Raw genomic sequence first — 27,223 nt, forward strand, 5'->3', positions numbered from 1 at the left:
CACAGGGGTTAGGTGTGCCCCCCACCCCAGCTGCGCCCTGGAGCTCCAGGGCTCTGTCCCCCTTCTTGCTACACCCTAGGGTCTACAAAGCGTGTTCCCAAGCCGTACCCTCATTTATGCCCCGCCCCCTAAAGCTTTGACACTCCTCCCTCAAGTATGCCCAGGATCTTCTTTGCTACGGTTCCCAGCCAGGCCCTCAGCCTTGCTCCCTTGTATACCCCAGGGGTCTGCAGAGCCATGGCCCCAAGCCATGCTCTCTCCCCAGAGGCACCCCTCGGTATGGCCTGCGGTCTGCAGGACTCTCTTTCTCCTTCTAACTATATGCCCCAATAGCAAAACCGCACCACCCCCACTTCGACATGTCTCCCTAGATGTGTTCAGCTCCTGGGGGGGGCTCTCTCCTCAGAACTCTGACCCAGTCCCCCCCACCCTCCCACAGGGAGAAGCGCTGGGTGACTGTGGGCGACACTTCCCTTCGTATCTTCAAGTGGGTGCCAGTGGTGGACCCCCAGGAGGAGGTGAGCAAACTCTCCCACACTAGGCCCTTCATCTGTGCAACCTCAGGCAGGCCCCTCCCAACCCTGGCCTCCCCTTTCAGTCCCGCTCTGAGACCTCAAATGTGGCAGCCGAGACAGATGTTAACAATTATTAGCAACTCCACCCCCTTCTCCCTTTTTCTTACTTCAGACCCCTGAGTTCAAGACCTAACCCACGGTGCCAGCCTCTGTCACCTCATGCAGGGCCTTTTGCTTCTCTGTATCTCAGATTCCTTATTTGTACAGTGGGGGGGGGGGCTTTGCAAGCACTAACTGGAAAGCTGTCACTGACCCTTACCCCTCTAACCCCCAGGAGCGACGGAGGGCAGGTGGCGGGGCAGAGAGATCCCGAGGCCGGGAGCGGCGGGGCAGGGGCGCCAGTCCCCGAGGGGGTGGTCCTCTCATCCTGCTGGATCTCAATGGTATGTAGGGACCCTGGGATTTCGGGGGGTGGTGCAGGCTGGGGGATTGAGGGAGGGGGATTGGGACCCTCAGGCCCAACCCTCTCGGCTTTTGCTCCCACAGATGAGAACAGTAACCAGAGTTTCCATTCGGAAGGCTCCCTGCAAAAGGGCACTGAGCCCAGCCCTGGGGGCACCCCCCAGCCCAGCCGCCCTGTGTCACCTGCTGGACCACCAGAAGGGGTCCCCGAGGATGCTCAGCCCCCACGGCTGGGCCAAGAGAGAGGTAGGACCAGGTCACTCCCTGCAGCCCTCTCCTCTGAGTCTTGTCCTCTGCCAGGATGAAGCCACCAGCTTCTCCCTACTATACCTACTCCCCTCCCATGTTACCCCTCCCGGAGGCCTTCCCTGACTCCTGCAGAAAGTCACCGTCCTACCTCCAGGACTGTCTCTCATTCATCTGGCTTCTTTGGGTCTTTAGATAACTCATCACCGCCTGAGATTTTCATGTAAATTTTTATTTTTTACTACTCAAATTTCTTCCCGCCTCTCCCACCTCATGACAGCTTCCTGAACCTTGGGCCCACGTTGGTCTTGTTCATTACTGAATCCTCAGAACAACGTGGGACACAGAGAATGTGCTCGATAAATATTTGTTGAGGAGTAAATAATAGTGACACTCCTGAGGGGGATGAATAATAACAGCTAAGACTTACTGAGTTCTGACTGTGGTGCCAGATACCCTGCTGAGCACGGAACATGTTTTATCTCATTTAATCCTCACTATGAGCCTATGGGGGATATGATCCCGTAGGCAGAGGAGAAGCCGAAACCCAGAGAACCAAGTCCCCCAGGCTCACACAGCCAGTGAGCCGGCACATTGGGCAGAGTTCCTCCTCGGCTCCTCTTTGTCCTGTACGGTCCATCCCCTGCCTGGTCAGAACCACCTCCCAAGTGTGTCTACCTTCCTATGAGAGCCGGCTCTTAGCCCTGGCGGCCTCCAGCCTCCTTACAGGTGTCCCCTCCCGCAGTCACCTCGACACAGCTGGCCCAGCAGCTTTTTCTACAGCACGCATTTGGCAGGCTCATCGTCGTGCTTCAGAGCCTTCCATGGCTCCTTGTGACCTTTGACTCCTCCCCTGGGCACTTTGGGCCCTTTGCAAACTGCCCCTCCTGGTCTCCTTGTTCCTTTCCAAGACCGGGGCCTGTGGGCTGTGTCTAGATTGTGCCGCGCGCTTATGCACCTTTACTGATATAAAAACAACGGGGATTTAGTGAGCACTTACTATGGGCCAGACCCTGTACGAAGGGCTTCGCCTGTATCGTCTCATTTCATCCTCACCACAGTCTCGTGTGGTCTTATCATTCTCCCCACTTTACAGATGGGGCAACTGAGGCCCAGGGCAATTAAGTCACTCGCCCAAGGTCAGGATTTGAACCCAGGGATCCAGCCTCAGAATCTCATCCTCACTAAACACATGTTCTGTCTGCGGAAAACGTGCCCCATTTGTTTCCCCGATCGAATCCTCCTCGCCTGTCAAGATCCCACTTCTGTGTCCTTCCTGTGGCTTCTTCCTGGCTGGCAGGCAGGCAGGTTCCCAGCTCCCTCCTCAGTGTCTGCCAGCCCGGGCCTGTGCTGCGGGGCGCAGAGCAGCCGCTCAGGGAGTGTCTGTTAACTTGATGTTCCAGACTCCGGGGGCATAAATGCAGGCAGCACCGACGAACCCCCAATGCTGACCAAGGAGGAGCCCGTTCCTGAGTTGCTGGAGGCTGAGGTGAGAGAGGCCAGAAGGCTGGACTCCCGGGTCTCTGAGGCAGTGGGGGCTCTGGGGCAGCTGAAGGCTGGGGGGCTGCGCTCCTGAGGTCCAGGCAGGAAACATAGACCTCAGGCACAGCGCGGGTCTCAGAGGCTGGCTTCTTGGGATGGAAAACGGAAAGGTGTTTTAAGACAAAGTCCTGTGGGCTGGATCGGGGTGGATTTAAGACCATTAAAAGCCTGAAAAGATCGCGGTGCTCCTCCAAGTATTTTATTTTATTCTATTTTAGTCCTAAACTATCACATTAGCTTAAGAGAGTCAGTCCCCCACAACTTCTGACTTTTGCCACAAGGACTACCTTGATGCATCTTCCAGAAATATCAAGTATCACCTTCTTCCCCCAAAACAGTGTTGTTGTTGTTTCTGGTGCCCCGCGTGATCTGCCTCTTGGGTCCCCGACCCCGGGCTAGACTCCCAGGTCCAGGAGGGGAGTGGAGTGGAGGCTTTGCGAAGGCAGAGGCTAGGAGGCCGCACTCCTGGGTTTGGGTGGAGCTCACGCCTGTCCGCCCTTCCTCTCCAGGCCCCTGAAGCTTACCCCGTCTTTGAGCCAGTGCCACCTGTCCCCGAGGCAGCCCAGGGTGACACAGAGGACTCGGAGGGCGCCCCCCCACTCAAGCGCATCTGTCCAAATGCCCCTGACCCCTGAGAAGCCGGCCTGCCTGTCCTGTCATCCCAAGGGCCCCTTTGGCTTTTTACAAATAAAGACCCTTTTGTAATTTTGTGTCATGTCATTTCCCCGTCAGGGCTGGGGAGGGTCTTTGGAGACAGTTTTGTCTCATGCTCCATTTCTCAGATGGAGTCACTGAGGCTCTAAGGGGACCTTCCTGTAGTCATACCATGAGTCAGACATAGAATGGGAGCTTGAGCCAGGACCCTGCCTCCCCAAACTCCCTCCACCCTGCCCTGTCCCCTTACCTTGGACCCTTCCTGACCTTCAGCCCTCCTCTTCTGGGGATCCCAGGACCCCTCTTCTTCCTGTTCCGCCCTCCCCTGGGCCCAGCAATGACCAAAGCTCTGGGCAGCTGGCCCATGATTCCCGTTCATACACAGGAACACAGAGGCCCGGAGGGACTTCGGGGTCTGAGATGACCCAACCCATTCCTTGCCCTCCAGAAGCTACAGTGTACCCCCTGCCTCTGCTTAGCCATTCCTCCACTGGAACCCCTGCCCACACTTCTGGCTGAGTCTTACTTGTCCTCACCTCAATCCCACCTCCTCCAGGAAGTCTTCCCTGACCCCTGGCTCAATCGGTTGTCCTTCTTTGGGCTTCCAACACCCGCAGTGCCTCCTCCCCTTTGTCGCGGCATTTATCAGGCTGTTTGGGGTGTCTCGTTTGTGCGTGTGTGTGTCCACGAGGTTTTGGGCTCCTGAGGACTGATCTTGGTCCCCAGCCTTATCTAGCACCACATGGGGCATAGAGCAGTCAAAGCAAGTGTTTGCTGAATGAATGAGTAAACGAATGTGCTGAGGCTATCCAGGAAGTCTTCTCTTAGGAGGTGGAATGTGCGATAGACGCTCAGTGTGGTAGATCTGAAGTCAGAAGTCCTGGTTCAAATCCTGGCTCTGTTACTCACTAGGTGCGCCTCTGTGCATGCCGTTTCCCCTCTCTGAGCCTCAGTTTGCTCATCTGAGCAATGGGGACAATAACTAGGCCTCCGCTGCCCTAGTGATTTGTGGGAACCTTCAAATAATATAGGGTACCTATACTCCGTGTCTGGCAAACGGTTAGGGTTAGGTGTACTAGCCCTATTTTTATTTTTAACAAAGGTTAAAAGGTTCAGAGGGACCAAACTGGAACTTTTAAGAACTAGTTTAAAATGTAGGGCTGTTCCCTGAGAGCTAGCAGTCATGCTTGTGTTGAGTGTGAGGGACAGACATCATTAAATTAAATGTCCATCAGTGTCATGCTGCTAAGATTAATTGTGCAAACTTGGTTAGTGGAGTGGGACAGAGATCACTGGTCACCACTCTGTCAGCATCATTAGCAGCTAGGGAGGAGGTCCCGATTCACATGCTCTGCCCTGATTTTTTCTTTCTTTCTTTTCCTTTTTTCTTTTTTTTCTTTTTTTTTTTTTCTTTTCTTTTCCTTTCTTTTCTCCTCCTTTCCTCTCCCCTCCCCTCCTCTCCCCTCCCCTCCTCTCCACGTCTTCAGCATGGCTTCTTCCAAATCTCTGGCTCTTCTTCCATCATCACATCTCTGTCTCTGCCTCTCCTGCCTCCCTCTTCGAAGGACCCTGGGACCACACTGGGCCCTCCTGGATGATGCAGGAGACGCTTCCCATCTCAAGACCTTTAATTTAATCACATCTACAAAATCTTCATTTGCCATGGAAAGTTAACAGTCACAGGTTCCGGGGATTAGGTCGTGGGCACGTTCAGAGGGCCATCACTCAGCCTGCTACGTGTGGTAATAACCTCAGCGCTTTCTGGGTGTGGAGGTCATCTCATCATTCCCCGCAGCCAGCCCAGGAGGTGACGCGAGTGCTCTGTAGGCTGTAGCGTGCCTGGTAGGGGTTAGCGGTAGAGTGTTAGAGCCCAGACAACAGGGTCTGGGTTTGAATATCAGCACCTCCATTTGTTTGCTTGTGACCTTGAGGCAAGTGACTCAATCTCTCTGGGCCTCGGTTTTCTCATCTGTAAACTGGGGGTAATATTAACACCAGCCTGGCGAGAGTGTCGTGAGGATTAGATGAGGAAGGACGTGGAGAGAGAGTGTCCTGGGCTTGACACATAGTGAGTGCTTGATAACTGGCACCTGTTTTCCAGATGAGGCTACAGGGTTGGAGGGATAGAGGCCAGAGCCTTGCCTGTCGGTGAGACTGGGGAGGAAGAGTCCCTTTCTGAGCACACGTGAAAGGCTAAAGTTGGAGTCACCCCCATTCCTGTCCCTCTCTTGGTCCCAGACGCCAGCAATCCATTCCCACTCCCAGGCCTGCCCCCTCCGGCTCCGTGATCCACTCTGGGACCCGGTTTACAATCCACCTCCAGTTGTCACCTTACCATGCCCTCCCTGCCTCCCCCTTTCCTGTGCCCTCCCAATGCCCATGCTCTCTTTTTGGAAATTCTTCCACCCCAGGCTCTCAGGCCCTGGCCTCTACGGCTCCCCCATTCTCTCCTGCTTTGTCACTCTCTCCTTCTCCTGGTCCCTTACACATCTCTTGTCCTGGCCTAGCTCTTCTCTCCACGCACGCTCCCTGCCAGGTCCACCTACTCTTTGAATGAACGGCTCCCTAGTCTGCCTCCAAGTGCTGCACCCTCCCTCTAGACCCTGAGGGCCCTGGGATGCCCAGCCCCTCAGCCTCCTCCTTCCCCCAACCTGTTCCTACCGTCGCCTGTACCCAGAAATGGCCCCTCAAACCCCCAGAGTTGGCCGGGATTGGAGCACCCAGAAGTCAGAGTCCTGTGAGCTACCGTGTTTCGTTGTCTCTCTCCTGAGTACCTCTCCCCTCTGCCCTTTTCTTTAGGGCCCCCCGTTTGCTAGGTGCCTGCTGGTGGGTTTCCTGCTTCACTCTTGCCCACCCCCAATCCATTCTCCACCCAGCAGCTGGGCAGTCGCAGATACTGCCCTAGGTGAAAACCCTGCAGTTGTCCTTCCTGGCAGGATGGAGCTGCCGGCTGCCCCTTCCACCCCACCCCTGCACTGCTCCCCTGAGAGCTGCTTATAAGCGCACCGTGCTGTTTCTCACCTGTGGGGTTTTGCTCATGCTGTTTGCTCAGCCAGGAGTGCCCTCTTACCCTGTCTTCATCTGGGGGGTGCATTCTTTTTTCTTCTAACCTTGGCTTCCCGGTGACTTCTGTTGTCACGCCCCCTGCCTCCTTACGGAACATCAGGGATTGCCTTGTGATGGTCAGTGCTGGCTTCGGTCTTTGGCGCCAGACTGCCCGCTCAACGAGGGCAGAATTCCTTTATTCGTAGCAACATGTATTTATTGTGCACTTACTGTTTGCTAGGGACTATTCTAGGCCCTGGGAATAAAGCATAAACAAAATGGAAAAAAATCTTTGCTTTCGCGGAGTTTGCCTTCAATAAATTATATCATCTGTAGGAAGTTGCAAGTATTTTGTAAAAAAAAAAAGAGTCAGGGAGATGGGAAAGGAGCAGATTGCAATTTTAAATAGGAAGATCAGAGGCCCTACTGAGGAAACATTTGAAGAAAAGCTTGAAGGAGTGAGGAAGAGAGCCATACAGATAACTCGGGGAAGAGCATTCGAGGCCGGGAGAATAGCCAGTGCAAAGGCCCTGGGGTGGGAAGTGTGCCTGGAAATGAGATCAGTGAGGCTGGGGCAGAGGGAAGCAGGGAGAAGAGAGCAATAGGAAGTGAGGTCAGGTCATGTAGGGCCTCATAGGTATGGCAGGGACATAATATGTCAATCAAACTTTGAGAATAAAAGAGGATGTATTAATAATTATGCCCAGGTAACAGGTGAAACCTGTCATAACCAGAGTGTATGGCCATCCTGCTTGGAGGCCATCGTCAGGACTTCGGCTTTTATTCTGGGCTAGATGAAGAGCTATGGAAGGGATCTGAGCAGAGGAGTGACATGATCAGACTTAGGTCCCCCCCCCCCAATATTTTATTATAAAAATTTTCAGACATGCAGCAAAATTGGAAGATTATACAGGTGACACCCATATACCCACCACCTAGATGCTATAACATCTTACTGTATCTGTTTATCACATCTCTCCCTCCATCCATCCATCCATCCAGCTTATTTTCTTTTTTTTTTTTTAAAGATTTTATTTATTTATATGACAGAGAGAGAGAGACAGCTAGCGAGAGAGGGAACACAAGCAGGGGGAGTGGGAGAGGAAGAAGCAGGCTCATAGCAGAAGAGCCTGATGTGGGGCTCGATCCCATAACGCCGGGATCACGCCCTGAGCCAAAGGCAGACGCTTAACCGCTGTGCCACCCAGGTGCCCCCATCCAGCTTATTTTCGTGATACATTTCAAAATAAGTTGCAGACAATGGGGTACTTCCCTCTAAATACTTCAACATGCTCATCGTTAACTAGAGTCCATTATTTACTTACAGGTTCGTCTTTCTTTTCCCTTAAAACAAAATATCCACATAGTGAAATGCACAGGTATTAATTGTATGATTCGTTGAGTTTCAGCAAATGCACACATCTGCATAATGCAGCCTTTTATCAAATACATCATTATCCCTCCTGGAAAGTTTCCTCGTTGCCCTTTCCCCCCCACCCCCACCCCCAACTCCCCAGAGGCGATCACTGTTCTGGTTTTGTTTTGATTAGGTTAACCTGTTCTAGAACTTTACATGCATGGAATTATGCAGTATGTACTTCTTTGCACCTGCTTTCTTTCACTCAGCATCATGTTTTTGAGTCGTCTGTACTGGTGCTTGGATCAATAGTGCGCTTCTATTGCCAGGTTCTAGTCCATAGACTCGGCTTTGACTAGGAACGCTCTGCCGGAGGGAGAACAGATAGGTCCAAGTCCTCTCCCTGTTTCTAGCTCCCTGCACAAGCCTGTCAAGCCTGGCGATCAGAGCCCTGATGAGTGTACCTTAGGAAGACAGAGAGCTCGTTCCCCCAAGACCTTTCTAGAATGTAGTCAGTCTATGACTTCAGTCCCGCAGAAATCTGGGGAGACACAACTATTTCAGGGGCAGGATGTAGGGTGACCAAGCATTCTGGTTTGCCCAGGACTTTCCCAGTTTTAGCATTGCGAGTCCTGCTCCTGGGAAACCCTGGGAAAACTGGGATGGGTGGCTGCCTGGGCGGGATCCCACCACCTTCCCTAGGGCCCCAGGCCCTTTCTCACCCCAGACTACACTTACACTCCCTTCCTCCTAAGGATTGATTCTCTGTAAACTCTAAACTGATCTGCTTCTTCCCTGCTCTGAACCTTCCCACAGTTCCCCATGGCTTTGCCTGGCAACCCAAAAGATGTACTGAACCTACGGCAGTGGTTCTCAAACTTTGCTGCACAATGGAACCGCCTGGGGAATTCTGATGCCTGGCTTCTACCCCAGACATTTTCATTGGTATAGGATGTGACTGGGGCATTAGGGGTTTTAAAAGCTCCACAGATGATGCTGATACGCTCCAAAGTTTGGGAACCACTGGCCTATGGCTATGATTTGCTTGCTTATGTTGCCAACGTTTTAAGTGAAAAGGTTTCATATAAAAACCTTGACTCCTAGCTACTTTTTTTTTTTTTTTAAGATTTATTTTAGAGAGAGAGCGAGCACATGTGCACGCATGAGGCAGGGGAGGGATAGAGAGAATCCCAAGCGGACTCCCCACTAAGCACAGAGCCTGACATGGGGTTCCGTCTCACAACCCATGTGATCCTGACCCAAGCCGAAACCATCAAACGCTCAACCTACTGAGCCATCCAGGTGCCCCAGCTCGCAGCTACCTTTGACAAAGCAGAAGGTCTGAGACCCTGACGGCTTCCAAGTATGGTAGTCACAGGGGGTGTGGAGTACTGGCTGCTTTTGGAGACAAAGCATGTGTTCTCTGGTCGCCACAATCTCCACCACTCCCTAGTGCTTACTCTGCTCGTTTATGTCCATGTGCACGGCCGACAGGCTAAGGTCTCAGCTCTGCAGCCTCTTCACTAACTGTTCCATACACTCATCTCCCTTCCTGCCCTCCAGCCCCGTGGGCCTCAGGTGACCTTTCTACACCTGCTTTTGCCAGGCAGTTCTCACCAAACTCCTTCTCAAGGCAGGCAAGGCCTTGCTCAGTTTGGCCACTGCCACCTCTCTCCCCCCTCTTCCCCAAGTTCATCTAACACAGCACTTCTAACACGCCGAGGCTGATCAGGCTAGTTCCCGGGCCAAAAGTTGTTGCTCCCTCTGCCTGGGGAACTCTTCCCTTCCTCTCTTCTTTCTTTCTTCCTGGCCGATGCCTACTTATCTTTCAGGCCTTGGCTTAGATTTCACCTCCTTCAGGAAGCTTCCCTGACCCTCAAACTGGGTGAGGTCACTGAGTCGTCACTGCACTTCCTCTTTTGCTTGACATCTCACTTCCCTTGCTAGAATAAGGCTGCGCTGTTCATCTCTGTCCTCCTAGGGTCTAGGTAAATCGTGTCGTGCCTAGTAAATAGTAGGTATTCATCAATGACGAACATAAGAAGGAAAGGAAGCACATCTCCTTTTCTCCACTGGCAAAATTCTACTCTTGTGGTTGCATTTCTATTGTAGTATTCAACTCTGTGGTCAGGGAGACCCAAACCTCCCTAGGCTCAGGTCTGTCTCACGGTGAGTCCAGTGGGTCCCCAAACCCATTCTGTGGTTGTTTCCCCAGTGTCAGGATGGGTAATTGGAAAAGGCATACTCAGCAACGGGCAGAACCCACACATCAGTTGACTGGGTCTCCGCACCTCTGTGAAGGCAGGGTTGGCGCCCCAGGGTCCCATACAGGGCAAGCATAAAGGTAGAGGGTAAGAACTTACCTTCCATTCCCTTACATTTGTTGATTGATTTTCAGTTGGCAGTGGCCTTTCTGCCAGTCCCTTCCTTTGTTCCTCCAATCAGCTCTGAGAGGCAGCTGTGGTGTAGTGAATGGTCGGGGTAGGACAGGATTGGAAGTTTTTCAGATTCAACTGATTCGTATTAACTTGTGTCATCTTGGGCAAGTCACTTCCCCACAGGGACTTCACTTGCCTCATCCGAAACATGGGGCCAATCATCTTTTTCTCATCTTTGGGGTCAAACATCTTTAAACATGTCAGGAACAGTGGGAACCAAGCGCAGAGCACCCGAGAAGCTGTATGTAAACCACATTTTCGTAAAGTAATAGTTATTTCCAACCTTTAATTTTTAGAATCACCGGTAGGATTGCAGGCACTCTAGGAAATTAGGAAATGCAGTGCCAAAGAAAAGGAAAAGTCCGTGGTAGTCCGTAATAACCGCAGTTGAGGTTTTAATGTATATATTTTTAAGATACAGTGAGGGAGGCTAAGAGGCGGTTGGGGAGAATGAGAACAGCCCCAAATGGGGCGCCTGGGCTCTGGTTCAGCTGCTGTGTGACTTCTGTGGCCTCGTCTGTAGAATGGGACCCCCAGGCCCTCTCCCCCGACAGCCTTTTGTGAAGCTCGGAGGAAACAAAGGAGGGACGCGTGCCTCCGAAACGGCCGAGCGCGGGCGAGCGCGCCGCGGCGTCGCAGGGGTTAAGGGCACCGAGCGCCGCGCTCGCGTCCTAGAGCGGCCGCCGGCGGACTTCCGGCGCGGGGTGCGGGGGGCTCCCGGCCCGCGCGCCGCCGCTTCTGGTAGGGCGGGGGGCGGCTGGACGGCGTGCCGGCTGGTCGCGGCTTCTCCGTAGGCCGCCCGCGCCTGGGTGGAGGACTGTGCCTCTGAGGCTCGGCCCGCGCTGCGGCGACATCCCGGGGTCATCTAGGCCGGGTCCCCGCCGACGTGTCCCGTTCCCCCCCTTCCCCGCCCCCCGGGTTCCGGACTAGCAGTGTTCGATCGCGGGAGGCGTTTGAGCCCCTCTGGGCCTTGGTTTCCCCTGCTGTCACGCGGGGCTTTGAGGATCCCGGGACTGGCCGAGGACGGTCGGCTTCTTCAAATTATTTGCACCCTGGAATCCACTGTATCCCCATTGCACAGTCAAGGAAACTGAGACCCAGGAGCTCGAAGTTCCTGTGGAATAGCAAAGGCAGGCTTTCCCACCGGCTTATCGAGTCAGGACACACGCCGAGCTCCAGGCCGTAGCTCTTGATTTCCAGCGCGGCTGCCACTGCCGCCGCCGCAGGGGGAGTCTAAGGACGTCTCCGCGCGCCAGGAGCCCTCCCTACCTAAGTGTGTCATCCTTACTACAACTTCTTGAGGCACGAGCTGTTACCCACATTTACAAGTTAAAAAAAAAAAAAAAAGTGAGGCTAAGAGCGATTTTTTCCAGAGTCACGGTGCAGGTCAATGGCTGAGTAGCGAGATCTAGAAACTCAGGTTTGTCTCACTTGACTGGCAGATCTGTTTTGGGGAATGTAGTTAATACTGAATCCTTTGACAAGGGGCCAAAGCTGAGAGATGTTGCCCGTGGGAGGGAGTGTCACAGAGCTGGCTACGTGAACTAATAGTGGGCTTGGGTCAAGTGTCTTTGCATCCCTCGGCATCATTTTCCTCAAGGTGAAAGAATCAGATGGAACACCTCTCTCTAGTAACAGCTTTATTAAGATAAGGTTCACATACCATACAGTTCACCCATTTATTTGTTCGTTTATTTTTTATTTTTAAAGATTTTATTTATTTATTCGACAGAGATAGAGACAACCAGCGAGAGAGGGAACACAAGCAGGGGGAGTGGGAGAGGAAGAAGCAGGCTCACAGCAGAGGAGCCTGATGTGGGGCTCGATCCCATCATCGCCGGGATCACGCCCTGAGCCGAAGGCAGACGCTCAACCGCTGTGCCACCCAGGCGCCCCTCGTTTATTTTTTAATTACAAACCCTTGTTTCGAGGGCTTTCAATAGATCGCAGCAGGGAGCTGCTCTGCTACGTTGGAAACCCCGACCTCACCCATTTAAAATGTACAGTTCAGTGATTCTTAGTATATTCATAGAGTTGTGCAACTATCACTCCAGTCAACTCTAGAACATTTTTATCACACACTGATTTTATCACTGATCTACTTTCTGTCTCTATAGATTTGGCTATTACAGACATTTCCTATAAGGCCATATATGGCCTTTTGGGACTGAGATAATCTTTTTGAAACCAAGTCCCGGCCTTAGCTCAGAGCTTTGGCCTGTGACCATACCCAGCTAGAATTGAATAGCATTGTTTTGATTTTGTTGTATTTATTTTTACCACTCTAGGGTGAAAGATAGGTATTTCCTGTTTGTGATAGTGCTATAAAATTTCCTTTTTGAGTAAGTTTGTTTCCATAAAAGAGTTGACATTTTTAAAGGACAAGATTAAATAAATACTAGTAGAGGCGGTATACAAGTTACGTCCAAAAGATGGGAAAAAGCTAGGACATGAATGAAGTTTGGAAAACACTAGATTGTCTGATTTGAGGTTCTCCAGGACATGGTTTGAAAACCATCCTACTGAGGCGTTGGGTGGCTCAGTCGGTTAAGCATCTACCTTCAGCTCAGGTCGTGGTCCTGGGATCGAGTTCTGCATCGGGCTCCCTGCTCAGTGGAGAGTCTGCTTCTCCCTCTCCCTCTGCCCCTCCCTCCCCAGCTTGTGCTCTTTCTCTCTCTCTCAAATAAGTAAATAAAATCTAAAAAAAAAAAAAAAGAAAGAAAGAAAGAAAAGAAAAAAGAAAGGAAAAAACCACCCTACTCTTCCATTTCACTCTCCTCACAACTAGTGTGAGGAAGCACATCATTTTACTGATGGAGAAACAGCAGAAAAGTTAAGTATGGTACCCTGTCCAAGGTCATACAGCTAGTTACAGAACCTAGACTTAACCTAAGGTCTGTCTAATTCCAAAAACCACCTACTTACCAAATCTGGACCTAAAACGGGGAGTGAGGAATGGACGAGCAGGCTTGAGGGAGGATTTAGCCAACATACCAAAACCTGTGGGGACCAGGCTGGTTATCTTGTTTTTGGTATCCCAACAAATATTCACATTATTTCTATAAAATAACTTACTTTGTGACTTTAAACAGAAATACCATCTCCGTCACTGTTGGGGCTTTCTTCTTCTCTTAAGCGCACACCAGAATCCAGGAGGTGTTGCCTGGATAACGAGGGTGTGTGTGTGTGTGTGTGTGTGTGTGTGTGTGTGTGTGTGTGTTTGACCACATGTGTATGTTGGTGCTGGGGAGACTCTAATCTCTGGTCCCTCTTGATTGCTGGTTGGTAATCACCGTCCAAGCCCAGTGTTCCCTTCAAGTTCATGGCTTCTGCCCTATATCCTGTGTGGGGACTGGAATCTCTGGGCCGGCTGAGACTCCTTGTATGTGGGGTCCATGTTTTCTGGAACATCAGGCAGCCACCTGCTCTCAAGACTGGCTCCTTTCTAGAGCACAGTCCTCTTGTCTCTTCCAGGCCAGGGACCTTCACCAAAACCCTCTGCCTCCCCCCTGAAACCCTTCTAATTCCACTTCCTATTTTTTCACTCTGGGTTTCAATAGCACATTAAACTCACAGCCCATTTCCAATAAAACGTTTCCTTTTCCTCAAGGGCAGAGAGAACTTAATTTTTAAACTTTAACTTAAGCAAAAAGTAGCAAGTAGAAGAGAAAACAACCAAATCCCGCCACGCTGCTGGCAACACCTTTGCAATTCAATCCTCTCATCTCATAGCTGTGCAAGTCAACTTGGACCCAAACTCGTTAACGACAACTGTCCTCCTTCAAAGGCAATCAAAGGTCCGTCTGTTGTCACTCAGCCTGAGTGAGTCTCAGCCCTAACTCCAAACAACTTAGATCTCAGAGTAATTTTTGACCATTATAAAGCAAAATAACTAACTTTGATCCAGGTAATATTCTAAGACCTCTACGTGCAGAATCTCACAAAAATTATTTCAACAACTCTGTGAGGTAAGTACTATGATTGTGTCCATTTTACAGATGGGAAAACTGAGGCATGGAGAAGTTAAGTCTCTTGTCCAAGGCACCGCAGTTAGTAAATAGTAAAAGGCAGATTTCAGTCCACATAGTCTGACTTCAAAGTGTGTGCTCTCAAACACAGAGCACATACTCTGAAATCAGACTACTTCCTCCCTCATTTACAGCACTATTTTAGTATTCCAGAACTGGGGAGGACTCTGAGACCTGGATCTCTCACACCCTAACCTTTCTCCCTCCGCAGCTCCTGCCTCTCGGCACGAGTTAACTAAAGGTGTTCTCCCTGCCCCCAAACTGCCAACCCAAGTCACTGTTGTGTGTGCACACTGGGCTAGGTAAACGTAAAATTTCTCTGTTCTTTGGTACAGCCCAGCAAGGAATTATCCCCACTTTACAGACAAGCCCACAGGTTAAGGAAGGCCAAGGGACTTGCCCAGGATCCCACAGCTAGTGGATGCAGCAACGGGATTGGAACCTGGATGCCCATTTCTGAGTCTTCCTGCTCTGCTAACGCGTTACTGACCTTACAGAGCTGAGAGCCACATAAGTGGGTTCCTGGGAGGTGATGACTACCTGTGGCTCCTGAGAGAGTCTCTCACCCTGTCTGGCTCCATTTCCTTATTTGCAAAATCTTTTTTTACCTTCCTCTTGTTTCTCAACTTCCTAATGAAAGTTGGGATAAGTTTTTTGTTTTGTTTTTTAAGGGTTTTATTTCTTTGGAGAGAGCACACACATGCAAGTGGTGGGGAGGGGAGGGACAAGCAGACTCAGCACAGTGTTCAGCAGAGCCCGATGCAGGCTCGCTCTCGCGACCCTGAGATCATGACCTGAGCTGAAGTCAAGATTCAGTGGCCCAACCGACTGAGCCACCCAGGTGCCCCCGTTTTGTTTTGTTTTCAATTTCAAAATTAGACTCAAAGACTAAAGAGGGCATTCTCATAAAGGAGTTTCCTTTTTCAGGGGGTCATACAGTCTGCTCTAAGGAGACATTTTCTGCCTGGGGTTCTAGAACAGCAACTGGACTGGGGAGTTGGGAGTTTGGGGAAAAGATGGGGACTCTTGAGCGTGTGTAGGGAACAAGGACATGATGATGACAGTGCTTCTATATACTGGGTCTTAATATCGTGCCAGGCCATGGGCTAAGTCCTATGTATATGTGCGTGTATGTGTATAATGTGTGTGCATACACACGCACACATATGCTAGAGGTCATGTTTTTATCTGCCGCTCTACTCTAGATCTTTCTTTTATTATTTTTAAAAAGATTTTATTTATTTATTTGACAGAGAGAGAGCGCGCAAGCAGGGGGAGCTGCAGGCAGAGGGAGAGGGAAAAGCAGACTCCCTGTGGAGCAGGGAGCCTGACTTGGGGCTTGATTCCAGGACTCTAGAATCATCACCTAAGCCTAAGGCAGTTGCTTCACCAACTGAGCCACCCAGGCGCCTGTCCTCTAGATTTTTAGATGGGAGTTTTGTTGCGATCGCTTCATCCTACCTCCTAATTTAGAGGCGAGGCATCATTTCTGCTCACTCCTTCAACGGTCATGGCAGTTCTGTTCTCTGCCAGTCCCCATGGCAGGCTCTTAGAAAAGATAGAAAAGTTAGCGAAAGGAATCGCTAGGTGGTTATGACTCTAGTGTTCTCTTATTTTTGCTTATCTGTATTCCTTAACTTTTACAAGGCACATTTACTACCTTTATGATGAAGGTCAGTTCCCTTTCCTCTACTCATTACAGTACTTGTTCTCCAGTTTAAATGATTACATGCCCCACAACCCCCATAGTGGGAGAGGTTCCAGATGAAGAAGTCAAGACCTTGTATTAGAAGGCTGTCCCCGTAATTCAGGTGGCCGCCACATCTGCAGTTCCTTCTGAGTAAAGGACACCCCACTTCTCTCTCAAATCCCTCATAGGCCTAGGGATTGGCATCTGAACCCGACTTTCCGTAGCAGGGAATCTCCACAGGGTGGTCCTGGGCCTGAGCGCTAGGAAAGTTACGAGGACGGACTTGCTCGTCGTAACTTCCGAGGATGCTAGAGGCACGCAGGGAGCCGGGCCAAGGGATGCTGACTGGTCATCTTGTAACTTGCTAGGCAGCCCACCCAACAAGTATCCTGCCCAGAATGACGGTGGATTCCTCTGGGTGGCCTGGTGACCTGGCAAAGTGTCTGGACTTGGAAATGCTACCTACCCAGCTGATCAGCTAATGTCGTGGGAAGTTTGAAAACCAGACCCAGAAAAAGGGGACTGAAACAGGAGGCACCATGAGAACCCATATCAGGAGTCGGGGGGGGGGGTCACCGTTCTGGGAATGAATGTGTTCCTTCTAAGTTGGAACAAGGATGTTCTAGGGACCCCATGATTTCCATGGGTCTCTTGGGGCATGACCATATCGCAGGTGTAAGACTCTGCCATGAGCACTCAGCAGCTAGATGGGATACATAAACCTATGAAAAAATCCTTTTTTTCCCCTGAAAGTCCGTGAATAGGCAATAAGTGACACTTTAAATAATGTAAAACTACTTCCTCTATTGAGGGGTATTCTGCATACCCTTCCTTAATTTCTTGAAATGTCTTAGGATCCGTTCTTTCCATAGTTTATTTTTGGAAAGGTAACATGCTCTCTAAGAGGGATATTCTATGAGATGTTTGCTGTCTTTTTAATTTTACAGCATCAAGTCCCAAGGTCATGACAAAGAATGACTTGAGATTTGTATATACTGGATCTGAAATATTCACAGTTGCCTAAAAGTTGAACAGAAAGAAGTAAACCCACATATTTAAGAATTTTGTGTAAGTAGACTTCGTGATTGGGAAAGGATTATACTCCTGAACAATGCCTAGCTAAATATTTTGTTCAATTTATAATTACAGTTACAAATCCAATTAAAATAATTAAAGTTACAGACTCAGAGAGGGAAAGCAATAGGCTCAGAGTCACACAGCAAGTTCGCGCAAAGCTAGAAGTACCACTTTGGTCCCTTATCTTCAAGCTCAATGCTTTCTCCCCTCGTTCTCTCCCCATGACTGCTGCCTCACAAAGCTATGGCCATGAGAAAACTGTAGGTTTTCTTAATTAATTAATTAATTAATTAATTTTTAAAAAAGATTCTATTTATTTATTTGAGAGAGAGGGAGAGAGAACAGAGGGAGAATAAGAGGGAGAAGCAGACTCCCCGCAGAGCAGAGAGCCCGACGTGGGACTCGATCCCAGGACCCTGGGATCATGACCCGAGCCAAAGGCAGACGCTTAACCGACGGAGCCACCCAGGTGCCCCAACTGTAGATTAATTTAAAAGTGTTGCTGAGCAGACAAGGAAGGTGAAGCACAAGTTGTAACAGGAAGGCAAAAAATTTTTAGATTTATTTATTTATTTTAGAGAGAGAGAGCATGAGCAGGAGGGGTGGAGCCCCACACGGGGCTTGATCTCAGGACCCCGAGATCAGGACCTGAGCCGAAACCAAGAGTCAGACGCTTGACCTACTGAGCCACCAGGTGCCCCGGGAAGGCAAATTTTTAAAATCTTTTTTTTGTTATGGTATTAGTATTTTATTGTTGTAACAAATTGCTACAAATTTAGTGCCTTAAAACAAAACATTTATGATCTTACGATTCTATAGGTCGGAAGTTACGATTCTAGGGGCGCCTGGGTGGCACAGCGGTTAAGCGTCTGCCTTTGGCTCAGGGCGTGATCCCAGCGTTATGGGATCGAGCCCCACATCAGGCTACTCCAGTATGAGCCTGCTTCTTCCTCTCCCACTCCCCCTGCTTGTGCTCCCTCTCTCGCTGGCTGTCTCTCTATCTCTATCGAATAAATAAATAAAATCTTTTAAAAAAAAGTTACGATTCTATAGGTCAGAAAGTACGATTCTATAGGTCTCACTGGGCTAAAATCAAGATGGGGGCAAAGCTGTGCTCCTTCTGAGGATCTCGGGGAGAATCCACTCCCTGGCCTTTTCCAGTTTCCAGAAGCCACCCACAGTCCTTGGCTCATGGTCCCCTTTGCCCATCTTCAGAGCAGCAATGTCACATCTCTGTGACCCTTCTTCCACTGTCACTTCTCTCTCTGGCACAGCCAGAAAAGGTTCTCTGATTTTAAGGACCCTTGTGATTACACTGGGCCATCTGGATAATCCAGGATAATCTCCTCATCTTAAAGTCTTTAACCTTAATCACATCTGCAAAGTCCCTTCTGCCATGTGAAGTAACACTCCGTTCTGAGGTTTGGGGCATGGGCATTTTAGGAATTAGAGCAAGGGCGATTATTCTGCCGATCGCAGCTATGAAATACCATCCAGGTGCATAAACATTCATAGGGAAATAGACATTTTAACATCATATTATTGAAATATTATTAAAATACCCTAGCCACCCTCGTCCAAACCAAGAAATAAACATTGCCAGGATCTCCTCAAACTCCCCACTTAATGTTTTCTGTTTGCATTTGCCTGAAGTTTCTTTGTCCATCTACTTATTTGACATGTTTTTTCACTTTTGTTTTATGTGTGTTTCTTATAAATCGCTCATAGCAGATTAAAAGAATTTTAAAAATTTTTTCTTCTGCTGATAGCAGATCTTAAAAGTAACTTAGTCTGACAAGTCGTCAGAGTGTTAATTCAGTGTGTTCCTGTTTATTGCATTAATCCATATACTTCTTTCTTTCCACCTTATTTTACATGTACTATTTCTTTTTTCTTTTTTTAAGGAAGGGTCTGGCTTCCAGGGAAAAATTAGATTTTTTAAAAATATTTTTTTAAAGATTTTATTTATTTATTTATTTGACAGAGAGAGTGAGAGAGCACAAGCAGGGAGAGACAGCAGAGCGAGCGGGAGAAGCAGACCCCCCGCTGAGCAGGGAGCCCGATGCGGGGCTCGATCCCAGGACCTGACCTGACCTGACAGCGACGCTTAACCATCTGAGCCACCTAGGCACCCAAAGTTTTGTTGTTGTTGTTGTTGGTTTTTTTTTTTTAAGATTGTATTTATTTATTTGAGAGAGAGACAGCCAGCAAGAGAGGGAACACAGGCAGAGGCAGTGGGAGAGGGAGAAGCAGGCTCCCAGCGGAGGAGCCTGATGTGGGGCTCGATCCCAGAACACCGGGATCATGCCCTGAGCCGAAGGCTGACGCCCAACGACTGAGCCACCCAGGCACCCCCTGTTGTTTTAAGATTTTATTTATTTGAGAGAAAGAGAGCATAAGCACGAGCGGGGAGGTGGGGGGACAGTGGGCAGAGGAAGAAGGAGAAGCAGGCTCTCCATTGAGCAGGGATCCTGACTTGGGGCTCGATTCCAGGACCCCGGGATCATGACCTGAGCCAAAGGCAGATGCTTAACGACCGAGCCACCCAGGCGCCCCACCTATTTACTTTTTCATTAATGTTTTCCTGTTTGCCTTTAAAAAAAAAAAACTTCTGTGGGTTTGGTCAAATTTCTATTTATTACCTTTCCCCCTCGGTAAACCTGCCAGTGTTTATCTTCTTTTTCCTAGCAATCACAGTTGTTCTTAAATTGTTGTATCCGTGCGTGGTCATATCCTTCTCCTTCATCAAGTAATTTACTTGCCCACTCTTTCACAAACCCCCAAAAGATGATCGCTCTAGAATGCTTTGACCTTCCTCCCTCTCCTAGAGTTTTGCTAAGATAGCTTCCGATTTTTTTGTTCTAATCTATTATTAGGTTTTTCATTAAAGTTAATCACTTATGCCAAAGAATCCTTATTTAACACTCAAAGCACAAATTCCCAGGCTACTGGTAACACTGAAGCTGAACTATCTATATCTTTCTCTATAGCTATATCTACGTATAGCTCCACCCACGGAAGTGACATGATTGCCGCTTCTGGTTCTTGGGTTACAGTCTTTTCCCCTGGAGTCTGTATTCTACTGTCTTCTAGCTTATAGTATTTCAGATGGGTGGCTTTAAACTAGTCTGATTCTCGTTCCTTTGTAAATAACCTCGTCCAGAAGCTTGTAAGTTTTGGGGGTTTGGTTTGGTTTTGTTTTTTTCAATTTCTGAAGTTCAGGAATCTCATCAGGCTATGTCTAGATACTTATCTTTATTCATGTGAGTCCTTTTAATCTCCAGGCTCAAATCCCCCTTCCCTCTGTTCCTTTTCCCTTCTTCTGGGACTCCGATTATTTGCATGAGGTCTTTTGGATTTGTCCTTAAAATTTACATGTAACGGCATGATTTCCTTTCCTTTTTATGTCTGATGTGTTGTAAGATTTCTTCCAGTATCTTTGAGTCTCTCATTAGTGTCTGTGCCAATTATCAAGTGTATCTATTCTAATTATATATTCAGGCATTGAGGAAATAAGAACAGGACGGGCCAGCCCATGGGCCACCTGGGTCCACTGAATTGGCCTGGAGTAAAAAGACTCCATCTATCACCTGATTGCTATAAGCCCCTACTTTGAATGGTGGACCACAGTGGCATTTTAGGTCCCTAGGAACAAGGACATTTAGAGCCAATGTCTAATAATCCCAGAAAGATCTGGGTATGTCTTTTTCTCCAGTGCACAGTTACCCTACTAAATAGCTATGAGTCCCCCTGGGGAAGGCAAGGAGGAAGGGTTATGATGAGTACTTGCAACAAGGGTGCAGTTTCCTTCCTCTAGGAGACTCGGCATCACCTTCAGTCAAGGGGCTCTGGGTCCATGATTGACTTGTGTCTGGGAACTGGTAAGAGGCTGTGACTCTCCGCTTCATATTTTGGCTCCCAGACCTAGGATTTCTCCTATTGTATAGGTAAATCAAGGAGGAGAGAAACACTTCCAAAATAGTGGAGTAAAGACTTCCAAAGATCCACTCCTCCATAAAAGCATCAAGAACTCTGGAAAAACATTGTCAAAATAAGCTTTTTCAGGACTCTGGAAACTAACCAAAGGTTAGCTACAATCCAAGGAATGTTTATTTTAAAAAAAAAAAAAGATAGCTGTATCCCAGTGAGAGCAGTGAACTTTGTGAAATTTAGCTTGCCCTAGTCCCATTCTCCTCTCCCCGGGTCCACAGAAACCTTGAAAACACAAAGCCTCATAACGGAGCGAGCTGTGAAAACCAGCGGCTTAGCAGCCAGAGGGGGGCAGAACAGGCTTGAAGGTCTACAACAGCTCCATCCTCAGAGAAGTGCCACTCTGTGACCTGTCTGTTAGCTCTCTGGAAAGCCTGTTCTCAGAGTTTGTCGTTATTTGACCTAAGTCAGAACTCTCCCTGTGCTAATAGCCATAGCCCTCGGGCATGTGTTGAAAACAATCAGTGGCAATTGTTTAACATTACAGCTGCCTGAAATGACCATACCAGTTGGTGGTCACAAGAGGCTGACAAAACAACTTAAAAGGAAAAACAAGGGAATGAGAGATATTTGTCGGTCCTTGAAAAGCTTTGACATATTCCTGGGAATTCCTAGATGTTCACAAGCAAATGTAGGGTTGTGTGCATACCCAGGAAAAACCTAAGGAGATCCTATCCTCTCATCTCTAGCTGACCTTGAGGGTCTGTAAAAGCAAGAAGTGAAGACTAAAGCAGTATTGCGCGCATGTGCATACACACACACACACACACACAACACACACACAAAAGGCCCCACAGGAGACTTATTGGTTGAAGGCATTTAAGGAAATCTCTGTCCAAGCATTAGCTGATCACTAAGCTAACTGAGTAGAGACTTCAGTGGCCACACAGCAAAGAACACAGTTTTTTAAAGAATTACTCTAGGAAAGTCACTAAACAAACAGCAACAACAACAAAGTCTGAGGAGGGGTGGAATCTGATTTGCAGAGTTGCCACATTATAATATTTAAGATGTCACTTTCAACAAAAAATTAGGACATTGAAAGAAGCAGGAAAGTGTGGCCCATGCAAAGGTAAATAGCAGTAAAAAGAAACTGTTCCTGAGGAAGTCTAGACTTGAAGTTACTAGAAAACGTCTTTAAATCAGCTATTATAGGGACACCTGGGTGGCTCAGATGGTTAAGCATCTGCCTTCGGCTCAGGCCATGATCCTGGGGTCCTGGGATCAAGTCCCTCATTGGGCTCCTTGCTCAGTGGGGAGTCTCCTTCTCCCTCTCCCTCTGCCTCATGCTCTCTCTCTCTCTCAAATAAATAAATAAAATCTTTAAAAAAAAAACCCAAAGTGCTAAATGAATAAACCCACTGACCAAGAAATTTGTATCCAGCAAAACCATTCTTCAAAAATAAAGAATTAAGACATTCCAAGATAAACAAAAATGGAGAGAATTTGTTCCTAGCAGACCTACCCTACAAGAAATATAAAAAGAGTCCTTTCCACTGAAATGAAAGGACTAGACAGTAATTCAAATCCACTTGAAATAAAGAACATCAATAAAAGAAACTGTATAAGTACTAGAAAAAACTATAAATATTTTTTGGCTTATAACTTTTTTCTTTTATAAAGTTCTTTTTTAAAAGATTTTATTTATTTATTGGAGGGAGAGAGAGCAGGAGGGAGAAGGAGAGAGAATCTGAAGCAGACTCCACCCCAAGTGCAGAGCCCAACACTGGGCTTGATCCCACCACTCCCAGATCATGACCTGAGCTGAAACGAAGAGTCGGAATGCCCAACCAACTGAGCCACCCAGGCGCCCCTCTTTTTTTTTTTATTTTATTTTATTTTATTTTTTTTTAAAGATTTTATTTATTTATTCAACAGAGATAGAGACAGCCAGCGAGAGAGGGAACACAAGCAGGGGGAGTGGGAGAGGAAGAAGCAGGCTCATAGCAGAGGAGCCTGATGTGGGGCTCGATCCCACAACACCGGTATCATGCCCTGAGCCCAAGGCAGACGCTTAACCGTTGTGCCACCCAGGCGCCCCCCAGGCGCCCCTCTTTTATATGTTCTAAAGACAACTGCAAAAAGCAATAATTTTAGGGGCGCCTGGGGGGCATAGCGGTTAAGCGTCTGCCTTTGGCTCAGGGCGTGATCCCGGAGTCCTGGGTTCGAGCCCCACATCAGGCTCCTCCGCTATGAGCCTGCTTCTTCCTCTCCCACTCCCCCTGCTTGTGTTCCCTCTCTCGCTGTCTGTCTCTATCTCTGTTGAATAAATAAATAAAATCTTAAAAAAAAAAAGCAATAATTTTAAAACTGTGTTTATGGGCTTATATGAAGATGTGACTTGCATGGCAATAATAGCACAAAGGAAAAGTGAGGAAACAGAGATATATAGGAGCAAAGTTTTTCTATACTGTTGAAATTCAGTTGGCATTAAAATAAACTAGATTTTTTTAAGACGTTAATTATAATTCCCAGTGAAACCACTAAGAAAGTAATACAAAAGAACAGAGTAAAAGAAACAGGGAATTAACATGGAATATAAGAAAATATTTGACACAAAAGAAAGCAGTAATGGAGGAATATAGGGGAAAAAAGATAAGACGAATAAATAGCAAAATGAGAGGCATGAATCCTATTCTGTTGGTAGTCACATTAAATGAAAATGGACTAAAAATTTCAATCAAAAGACAGAGATTAGCAGAATGGATTTTTTAAAAACCAACATGAGGGGTGCCACCTGGGTGGCTCAGTCAGTTGGGCGTCGGGCTCTTGGTTTTTGGCTCAGGTTACGATCTTAGGGTCCTGGGATCCGGCCCCACATTGGGCTCTGTGCTCAGAGTGGAGTCTGCTTGTCCTTTCCCCTCTGTTCCTCCCCTGCTGTCTGTCTTTCTCTCTCAAATAAATAAATAAATAAATAAATAAATAAATAAATAAAATCGGAAAAAAAAAAAAAAAGATTCCTTCTCCCTCTGCCCGCCCCAAAATAATAAAATAAAATGCCAACACAATCCAACTATATGCTCTTCATAATCACAGACATAAAGAGGTTGCGAGTAAAAGGATAGAACAAAACCCATAAGAGACGTAGAGTAGCTATACTCACATCAGACAAAACAACCTAAATCAGAACTTTTTACTAGAGACGAAAGAAATTTTATAATGATAAAAAAGCCAATCCATTGGGAAGATGTAATAATTACATACTTATATGTACCAAACCAAAGAGCCCCCAAATACAGGAAACAAAAACAGACAGAACTGAAAAGAGAAACAGGTAATTCACCAATAATAGTGGGAGACTTCAATCCGCAGCCCTCATTAATGGATAGAATAACTAGCCAGAAGATCAACAAGGAAATAGGTTGAGCAATACTAGTGTAGGCTGCCTATCTCCTTCATTCCTGGGGACACTGTCATCAATTACGCATTACCTGGGGCACTGGGCTGGCTCAGTTGGTGGAACATGCGACTCTCAATCTCAGGGTTGTGAGTTCGAGCCCCACGTTGAGTGTAGAGATACTTAAAAATAAAAGTCTTTAAAAAACTTACGCATTATCAAAGATCTCTGCAAGCCAAGAAATCAGATTGCCTGATGGTCCCTGCTGCCCTTTACAGTTGATGTGTCCACCTTGTCCGGATCTCATCACATCCACGGAGATCAGGGAGCCTGTCTCAAGGGTGGTAATCATTAGTCATTAGGCATATGTCTACGCCACACCTGGCCTACAAAGGAGAGTAACCAGAGAACTTTTCAAGGGTGGAGATCCTCCCTTCAATGCCTTAGCAAAGGAAGTGTCTTCTGGGTCCTCTGCCAGGTTCCACAAAATAAATCAGGTTTATTACCCTAAGCCTCTGGGTTTCTTCTTCCACATGATGCCAGGAAAACTCTGGCATCTCAAGTTCGCTAACACCAGGCCACCATCAAATCCAAAGTTCAGTCAATGAACCAAGTAACTTTTTATTTATTTATTTTAGAGACAGAGCGCATGCAAGAGGGACAAAGGGAGAGGGAGAAAAGCAGTCTCCCCGCTGAACACGGAGCCCTGTGCAGGGCTCTATCTCACGACCCTGAGATCATGACTGAGCCAAAATCAAGAGTCGGGGACATTTAACCAACTCAGCCAGACAGGTGACCCTCAAATAACTTTTTGGAGCCAACTTCAGGTTCATGAGCTAGCATATTAAGTCTGGAATTCCTAGTAAATGCACCCATATTGATGAATTTGGCCCTATTCTTTAGAATCCATGATCTCCCCAGGTTTCTGCCAACATATTAGCAAAGTATTGCAATTATTGTCTTATATAAACTGTTTCCTCCTGGACCGTAGTGTGTACCTGCCCCCTGGAACATGCTGAGATTTGATCCTAGTGAAAGGTCTAGTGGCAACAGGGAACTGGTGTTGGACGTGAGGGGAAGGCATTGGCCTCAAGTGAGGTTATCACCGAGTTTTCAGACAGGAAAGGTGGTCTCTTCAGACAGGAGGGTAAGCCACTTCCACGGGCAAGAGAGACACAAAATGACTTGGAAGTTCAATATTGTCCACTTCATCCGGGTCCAACCAGATGCACCACTGCACATTTCTAGATCCTGTTCTTTCCTGAGCAATGCGCTAGTTTTCCCATGACGAGTGTGATAATACTGAATTCAACTGTCATTGTAACTCAGCAACTACGGGATCACATTTTGTGTTTGACTTTTAGCAATACTAGCCCTGGGTCGACGTAAGAGATTTTTCTGTGACTGTCATGGAAGCACCCTGGTTCTCAGACTGACTTGTGTCGGGAGTTAGTAGCCCTGAGCTTGTCATTTTCTCTCTGCGATCACTCAAACGCACTGAAAAGCATCCATCCTCCACCGCGGTCGTTAGTCATTACTACCGCCATCGCAGTCAAGGGCAGTGCTTCCTCACGATCAGCCACCGGTGACCGCTTTAACTGTGACGCGACTGCAGACTGTGGATTTCTAGCGTACCACTTCCCACTGGCAAAGAACTCAGCACTACTGAAGCCCAAATGTGACCAAATCAATGGCAAAACCCCGTCTGTATGGGTCTGTCTCCTAGGACCACTCCCAGTACCAATTATCGATCAGTCAAGGTCCAATCAGGAGACAGAAGCCACAATGGGAAAGTTTAACATAAAGAATTATTAATAGGGGCTTGGAAGCTTAGAGAATAGGCTAACGAGAGCTCAAGACAATTCTAGAGACTGTAGAAGTAGCAGACGTAAAGATCAGCTACTTGTCCCTGGGGCTGAGATGACAAACCCAAGGCAGAGTCCTCTTCCACCACGTCTAAGATCCAGGCTTTATTTGAAAGGGCATGGGGGGGAGGGGTGCATCCGGCTGACTCTGGGAAGAGCACCCAGCTGTTGATCTCACGGTTGTGGGTTTGAGCACCACGCTCGGTGTAGAGATCACTTAAGTAAAAAAAAACTAACGAACAAACGAAAGAAAGGCAGAGAAGTCAGTGATGTGCCCCCCACAATGGGACTTCCTGGAAATCTGCCCTCTGGAGTGTCGGGTGAAGTTGCTAGAACTAAGACCATAGGAAGTACACTCTGCAAGAGCCCAGTGCTAGACTGCACCAACCCAGGAGTCTAGCGCCGTGGCAAGCCGAGCCACTTCAGGAGTCAAACGGAAAGTGCACTTGGTAAAGCCCAGCGCGGGAGAAAACCGGATCACTACCGAAGTCAAGTGCTAGAGAGACCTTGCTCTGCAGAAGTTCAGGGCTAGAGAAAGCTGCAGGAGGGTCAAGACTGATGGGTGAGTGTGCAAAAGGAGTCCAAGTGTAAGGAATCCACTTACCGCAAAGGCAGCATGTGGTCTGCGGTTTGGGGGGTCTGAGTCCGGGAAGAGGAGGCGCGGCAAGGTGGTGGCAAGCTGGGATCTGTGAGCTCCCGCAAAGAACTCCTTACTCTGGCCACACATCTAAGGCCCACTGGATGTGCCCACATACGTGTAGTCCTGCAAAACTGCGCAGCAAGTGCGAGAAAACGGAAACCTCAGCAGGACTAGAACCAGGAAGGGCAGCCCCTTCCTCGTTCAATGGCCCTCTGGCGCCCTCTACTGGCAAGGCTTAACATTACGCTCAGTGCACTGAGAAATGCTTACATGTTCCAGCCCGTTATCTTGGAGCAGATACTGGAGGGTGAATTTGAAGCCGAGAGGCAATAAACAG

At 48.2% G+C, this 27,223-nt stretch overlaps 1 protein-coding gene and 1 long non-coding RNA gene across 4 annotated transcripts in view; one reads left to right on the forward strand and one right to left on the reverse strand.

Moving 5' to 3' along the window:
* The window catches only part of BCL7C (BAF chromatin remodeling complex subunit BCL7C), a 5,935-nt gene extending 2,465 nt beyond the window's left edge, over nucleotides 1-3,470 (forward strand). The window contains exons 2-6 of one of the 2 annotated variants that reach the window (XM_040635054.1): nucleotides 440-518; nucleotides 850-958; nucleotides 1,062-1,223; nucleotides 2,627-2,712; nucleotides 3,275-3,470. In XM_040635054.1, coding sequence (XP_040490988.1) covers nucleotides 440-518; nucleotides 850-958; nucleotides 1,062-1,223; nucleotides 2,627-2,712; nucleotides 3,275-3,400 — 562 coding nt within the window. In that variant the 3' untranslated portion in view covers nucleotides 3,401-3,470. The remainder of the gene's footprint in view (nucleotides 1-439; nucleotides 519-849; nucleotides 959-1,061; nucleotides 1,224-2,626; nucleotides 2,713-3,274) is intronic. The other variant, XM_040635053.1, reaches the window with a different exon arrangement.
* Nucleotides 3,471-5,029: 1,559 nt separating this feature from the next.
* The window catches only part of LOC103657875, a 32,912-nt gene continuing 10,718 nt past the window's right edge, over nucleotides 5,030-27,223 (reverse strand). The window contains exons 3-7 of one of the 2 annotated variants that reach the window (XR_005835989.1): nucleotides 26,851-27,017; nucleotides 24,594-24,711; nucleotides 15,749-15,835; nucleotides 6,441-6,720; nucleotides 5,030-5,258 (exon numbers count right to left, since the gene is read on the reverse strand). This is a non-coding gene — a long non-coding RNA (uncharacterized LOC103657875). The remainder of the gene's footprint in view (nucleotides 5,259-6,440; nucleotides 6,721-15,748; nucleotides 15,836-24,593; nucleotides 24,712-26,850; nucleotides 27,018-27,223) is intronic. The other variant, XR_566991.2, reaches the window with a different exon arrangement.

The sequence above is a fragment of the Ursus maritimus genome, unplaced genomic scaffold, assembly GCF_017311325.1.
Source record: "Ursus maritimus isolate PB19 unplaced genomic scaffold, ASM1731132v1 scaffold_2, whole genome shotgun sequence".
NCBI lineage: Eukaryota > Metazoa > Chordata > Mammalia > Carnivora > Ursidae > Ursus > Ursus maritimus.